The 6,000-nt window shown below is 52.0% G+C and overlaps 1 protein-coding gene across 2 annotated transcripts in view; it reads left to right on the top strand.

Moving 5' to 3' along the window:
• The first annotated feature begins 1,568 nt into the window (after nt 1–1,568).
• CADM3 (cell adhesion molecule 3) overlaps nt 1,569–6,000 on the top strand; it is a 29,947-nt gene continuing 25,515 nt past the window's right edge. The window contains exon 1 of one of the 2 annotated variants that reach the window (XM_004284467.3): nt 1,569–1,824. In XM_004284467.3, coding sequence (XP_004284515.1) covers nt 1,743–1,824 — 82 coding nt within the window. In that variant the 5' untranslated portion in view covers nt 1,569–1,742. The remainder of the gene's footprint in view (nt 1,825–6,000) is intronic. The other variant, XM_004284468.3, reaches the window with a different exon arrangement.

Below are 6,000 nucleotides of genomic sequence, written 5' to 3'. Positions count from 1 at the left end.
TTGTCCTTGAGTTACTAGGTGACAGAGACATTAAGTCCATCACAAACAGCTGTGAAGCCTATCTGAGAGGAGGAAAGATTACCCAAACGTTGAAGATTAGCACAGTGAGGTACAAGCAGTTCAGAGAGGGGACTGGTCCAGGGCTTAGAAGACAGGTACCCAAATCCCTCATCTAGGGACAAAATTGGCCTCCCAAGATTGGACGGTACTTTAAAAATCATATGATTCCTTGTGTTTTCTACTATTAATTGTCAGTATAACCTTGGGTAGATCAATTCATACCCTTTGGATCTCAGTTGCACCTGTGTAATAAGGGATTGGACCAAATATTTTCTAAGAATCCTTATATACATAAAATTCTTTGATTCAGAGATTCTAAAATTTAGGAATGTATTCCCAAAAGCTAAGTTTGAGCAAAACTGACTCAGAAGGATCTCTTTCTGAGATGTACCAAGACGCTTCCAGAGAACTTCAATCACACAAAAACAAACCCAAACCCCAGGGGGCTTGGCACTCAGGAGCCAAGAGCAAGTACAGACACCCCGCCTCTCTCCTTCATCTTATATCTGGCCTCAGGGGCAAGAACTGCATTAGCCACAGATGCACTGGCCCTTAAGAGGGCAGCTTCCTGAGGGTCTGTAGATCAGATCGTTCACCCAGGAATTTTTTTTTTTTTTAAGATTTAATTTTTTTTTTAACATCTTTATTGGGGTACAATTGCTTTACAATGGTGTGTTAGTTTCTGCTCACCCAGGAATCTTACTCACTAGAATTTGAGAAGGAAGGACAAACTCCTTTGAAATATTAAGAAGAAAAATATTGGGGGTAAGGGCTGGGAGTAAAGTGGGGGAATAGGAAGGATTAAGGAGGGAAACCACTGAGTTGCTTTGTAGGCAGCTTGGTTGGGCAGAGTCTGAAGGGAAGTCACTGTTTTTAGATGGGGAGTAATTTCTTTGAGGAGGGATTGAGAGAAGTGTTGATTCCCATGGCCTGGGGCCTTGCTGGAAGATGCCTGTCAAAGGAAATTGCCTGGGGCTACAAGTTGTTACTGGGCGTGTAACTAGGGGCTCATTTGGTAAGAGGAACTAGGGATGTTAGTGCTTTGGAGATTGACCAGGGTAACTGGTTACCCATGGAAGAGATGTCCCTGGGCATACTGTTGATAGGGGAACCCCAGGGCTCCTGGGGATCCCGGGTTGCCAAAGGAGGGAGGGCGGGGCTGGAGGATCTCGGGCTAGTGGGCACACCCTTGCCCAGGCGGGCAGTGGCCGATCCCGTCAGTTGGCCCAGGGCCCTGCCCGACCCCCCCCCCTCCACCCCAAGCCTAAGAGGGGTGGGCGGCAGGTCCCACTGCTGAGCCAGCTCTCTCCCTCTGCTCCACGCCCGAGCCGGGCTGGTGGAGCTCCCGAGGGAGAAGGTGGAAGGCACCACGACTGCGCGCAGGGGGTGCGTGAGGCGGGGGGGGGGGGCGTGGGGAATGCGGCAACCTGTCCCCCCCGCGACCAGCCCAGCCCCCGTCACCCCCCCTCCACCTCCAACCGAATGGTTTGCTCCGAGCGCCCTATTTAATCCCCGCGACTGCAGCAGCGCCGGCTCCCTCTCGGTCCCCGCCTCGGCCCCGGGCTCCGAAGCGGCTCGGGGGCGCCCTTTCGGTCAGTGTCGTCGTCTACCCCCTCCCCAGCCCCAGCCCCTGGGGACCCAGGCTCGCCAGCGCCCAGCCAGGGAGCCGGCCGGGAAGCGCGATGGGGGCCCCTTCCGCCCTGCCCCTGCTCCTGCTTTTCGCCAGCTGCTGGGCGCCCGGCGGGGCCAACCTCTCCCAGGACGGTGAGTGAGGGAGGGGGCGGCGCCAGGGGAGGGGGGGTGGGACCGGGGCGGGGGTTCCGACCGGCTGCGGGGGCGGAGGGAGCCTGTTGGCTTTGTTTGGAAGCGGGGGTTAAAGTCGCCAGTCGCTGCTGATACCCCTGTGTCTGTCTCTGAGCGTCCGTGTCTCTGTGGATCGTGGGGTGTGCCGGGTATGCCCCCTCCTTGTACACCGTCGAGTGTGTCTGCGTGTGCAGTCGGGGTTTGGGTCTGTTATAAGCATCCCGGGGTATGGATGTGTTGATGTCCGTGTGTGTGTCTGGGTGTGCGCGTCTGTGTTGGTGTCTGGTTCTGCGTTTCTGTGTCAGTATCTGTGTGTATGTCTGTGTCAGTGTGTGTTGGGGGCGGAGTGAGATTTGTCGCTGTTTCAGTCAGGGCGTGTGTCGGGTGTTTGTGTATGTATGTCTGGAGGGGTTGGGTAGCCAGTGCAATACCCCAAACTGCTGTATGCAAACATTTCTGCTCCCCAGCCCGTCCCCACCACCGGCGGCGGAGCTCCGAGTGGGCAGGGAAGGGAGCCTGGGTGAGGCTCTTGAGGGGGGCGTGGGCAAGGAAGTGGGGGGCTTCTTCTTGGAGCAAAACAACAACACTGGGCGGAGAGGGCCCCGGGATGGCAACATCCCTAGCGGTGGCAGAAGCTGGTAAAAGAAACCCAGACGAGAGCGGAGGAGGGGGATGGGGGGGGCAGTGGGGAGAGGCTGGGCAAAGAGAAGGATGAAGGTATTTGGGGAGGAGGATGCATAGAAAACCCAAAGCTTTCCAAGGCTAAGGATTGATTTTCCAAATTTGGGGTGGGGTGTCTTGTCTAGCCCCCTTTGCTTCAGTCAGGAACTCAAACCTTCTTGGGTTTGTCACGGTAGAAAGATGAAGGAAGAGAGTGTGGGGGGGGAGAAAGGAGGCGGGGCCAGGGGTGAGGGGACTTGGGGCCCCCTCCTGCCCTGGACCGGGCTATGTAGGTCAGCTCTGTCGGGGCACCTCAGCTTTCTTAAAGGCTGCTGACGATTAATGGGGTGGCAGGGGGCAGTTTGTAGGGAGACCAGGAAGGGAGCCACAGCTTCGAGCCTCAGGTTCCCGGAGGAGTGAGGGCAGGCTGTGAAGGGACTAAAGGAATGCATCCTTCGGTCTCCTCCGCCCCTATGTGAGGCAGGCTGGGCTGGGGGAGGGGAAGAGGGACCGGGACCTCTGCAGAGCCAAGGGATGTGGGGACAGTGAAGGGGAGGGTGGTGGCTATGCCCGGCCAGATGCCAACGGAAAACAGAAAGAACCGCAGGGGAGGAGAAAGGGGAGGCGGCTCCTGGGTGATGGACCCAGTGGCCAGAAGGGATGGGCACAGGGCGGGGCGGGGGTGGAGAGGGGAGGGGTTGAAACTGGGGATGATGATGTAGAGAATTTCATCTGAAGGAAACAGGCGAAGAGCCCGGGTGCTGGAGGAATAATTGCTCCATCTCGCCTGACCTGCTCCCCTAGCCCTGTCTCCATCATGATAAAGGAGTTTCTGCTGGTATGAGGACACTGGGGATCCCCTACCTACAGCTGGCCGGCTGAGTCCTTCTACTCTGTACCCATTAACCCTCCCCAGGGGAGTTCCTGCCCAAGTCACCATAGAGACAGCAGCCCCTCCTCTCCCCTGTGTGGAATCCCCCTTCCCCAGAGGACTGTCCTGATGACCCTACTCGCTGAGGAGGTGAAGAGAGTCCTGAGGGAGGGCAGGCTAAGTGCAAGGCAAGGAGAGGCTGCTGGGTGTATGGACCACAATAACGAGTCTCTACTAAGCCTTGACTTTCAGCTGCAGCCCCTGGCCTTCCCATCCTGGTAGCTGGGTTTAAGAGAGACAAGCATGACCCAAACTGCCCCTGTTCGGCCATGGGAACTGATGGGGCCAGGCTGAGACCTAAACAGAATGAAGTCATCCCAGAAAGCTGTGAGCTCAATCCTAGGATGTAAACATTGGAGAAGAGAGAAAATCCATACCCTAGCCAAGTCTTTCTTCACCAACTGCACTATTCTTTCCTGGTCTTCAATTCAGGCTCCAGCCCCTACTCAGGCTTTAAGGTTTAGAGGAAGAGAAATGCTTTATCCATATATATATATATATATATATATATATATATATATATATATATATATATATATATATATATATATCTCAGAGCAGTGGCTTGAGGGAAGAGTGGAAGGCAGTACATTTTGAATGGAGAATGTCTGGAGGAGGGGTTGAGAATTTGGGGATGGGGAGGGAGATCTGTTCCCAAGTCAGAGTCAAATCAAGCATCATTTTCCTTGTAGAGCATCATCTGTGCAGACAGTGGACATATGTCTGGTTGTAATGTCTCAGGATGTACTGATGTACAAGAGGCACAACCACATGTGATCTTCTATCTAAATTAATTCTACTTCTTAGCTTCAGGATCAAAAAAGACCCACTCTGATGGGGGAGGTAGGTGCATAGATTTAATGCTCATGGGTGGTGATCCTAAGGCCATTCTGCCCAGGATCATGAAGAAGGTGTGTCTAGTACCCCTGACTTGGCCTGAGGTCCCTGGGCAGGGAGCTAGGCAGTATATGGCTTACCTGGTAACATTTGACCAAAACAAGAAGAGACGTGGTGTGAAAGTTTAAGGACAAGATATCCTAATACACGGATGCTGGAGTGGTCAAGGGTGTATGGCAGAGAGGCTATTTCCATTTAGAATGAGGAAAACAAACTTCATATGCTGCTGGGGTATACAGCTCCCTGAAGTACAGCATACATTTTGGTTTTTTTAGGTTTCATAAGGCTGAACAGGGATTGAGAGGTTGGAGAAGGGCAAACAACTGTTATCTGAACCCGGCCATGAGTGCTGTGGCTAGAAACTCAGGGATGGCTTAGATATTGAGAGTTTGCCACCTGCCCCTTCCTTCTCACGTTTCTCCACTAGTATTGGTAGAAGTTGGCAGTTCCAGCTTTGGGGGATACAAGGCCTGTGAACTTAATGTATTCTGTGGTTGTCTTTCTGGTGAGCAGCTCAACATTCAACATTGTAACCAGACTTCCTTGGATTCTTCCTTTTCAAGTTATTTCCAGCACTCTGTGAGCTGATCTAGTGCAGAGACAGACAGGTGGGCAGCCTCACTTTGCTTTATACCAGGATATAGCAGTTTAACTTTGGACTGCACTGCCTCACACATGAATATCTTTCCCTTCCCAATGACCTTCTGTCCACTGCCATCCATTCTGCAGCCCCCTGGCCAGGTGCCCAGTGCAGAGATCATGCCCAGTGTGCCGGAGAAATCCAGCAGACATTCACTCTAGAGCTGCCCACAGATCTGCTTGGCAGACCTACTCCAGCCAGTTTCTGTTCCTAGTTGCAGCTGTAGCTGTTCTGTTTCTGTTCCTGTTCTCTTCCCAGTTACAGCTGGGAACCCCTGGGAAGGAGATGCTCTCCCTTCAGACATGTGCATTTTCTGGCACAAAGAAGTTGAAACCGTCAGAGAGACACTGGAATCATACAGTCTGTCTGATGTGGGGTCCAAGCTGTGGCATGTCAGCTGCCTATCCAGCAGTTACACCAAAGATTCTGTCCTAAGCTCTCCCTAGGGCTAGGCAGCACTGTTGGTTTTAGTAGTTTCTTTTAGTACAGTGGTTTTCTCACTTTTATCTTTAAAGATGTGAAATTCCTTTATCAAATAAATAAAACAGATCCAAGGAGAATTACTCTTATTGAAACAGATAAGACCTGGAGCCCTCTCACCCTTCTTCTTGGCTTCCTCTACACTCCCCCTAATCCTTAAGGCATAGACAGAGGTTCTGCCACATACAGTTTGAAATCCTCTGCCCTAGACTAACAGTAAATGAGACAGCTCACTACCCTTAGGTGTCTTCTCTCTCTCTCTCTCTCTCTCTCTCTCTCTCTTCTTCCAGCTGAGGAGAAAAGGAGGGCCAAATCTAATTTCAAGAGCGCCTTGTTGGAGACATTCACTATTCACTTGAAGAATGACTCATAGTTCTGCAGCCATAAAATTCCACAGATGGCATCTTTTTGGTGCTTTGGTCACTTTGAAACAGCAGACTAAGTAGTTGTGCCATTGCTCTGAAAATCCTTAGATCTGATTTTGGTACCCCTTGGTATTACTACTGCTTTCTTGCAGTCCAAATAATAT

The sequence above is a fragment of the Orcinus orca genome, chromosome 1, assembly GCF_937001465.1.
Source record: "Orcinus orca chromosome 1, mOrcOrc1.1, whole genome shotgun sequence".
NCBI lineage: Eukaryota > Metazoa > Chordata > Mammalia > Artiodactyla > Delphinidae > Orcinus > Orcinus orca.
The sequence above is the reverse complement of the archived record's forward strand: the minus strand, read 5'-3'. Positions and strand labels throughout refer to the sequence as shown.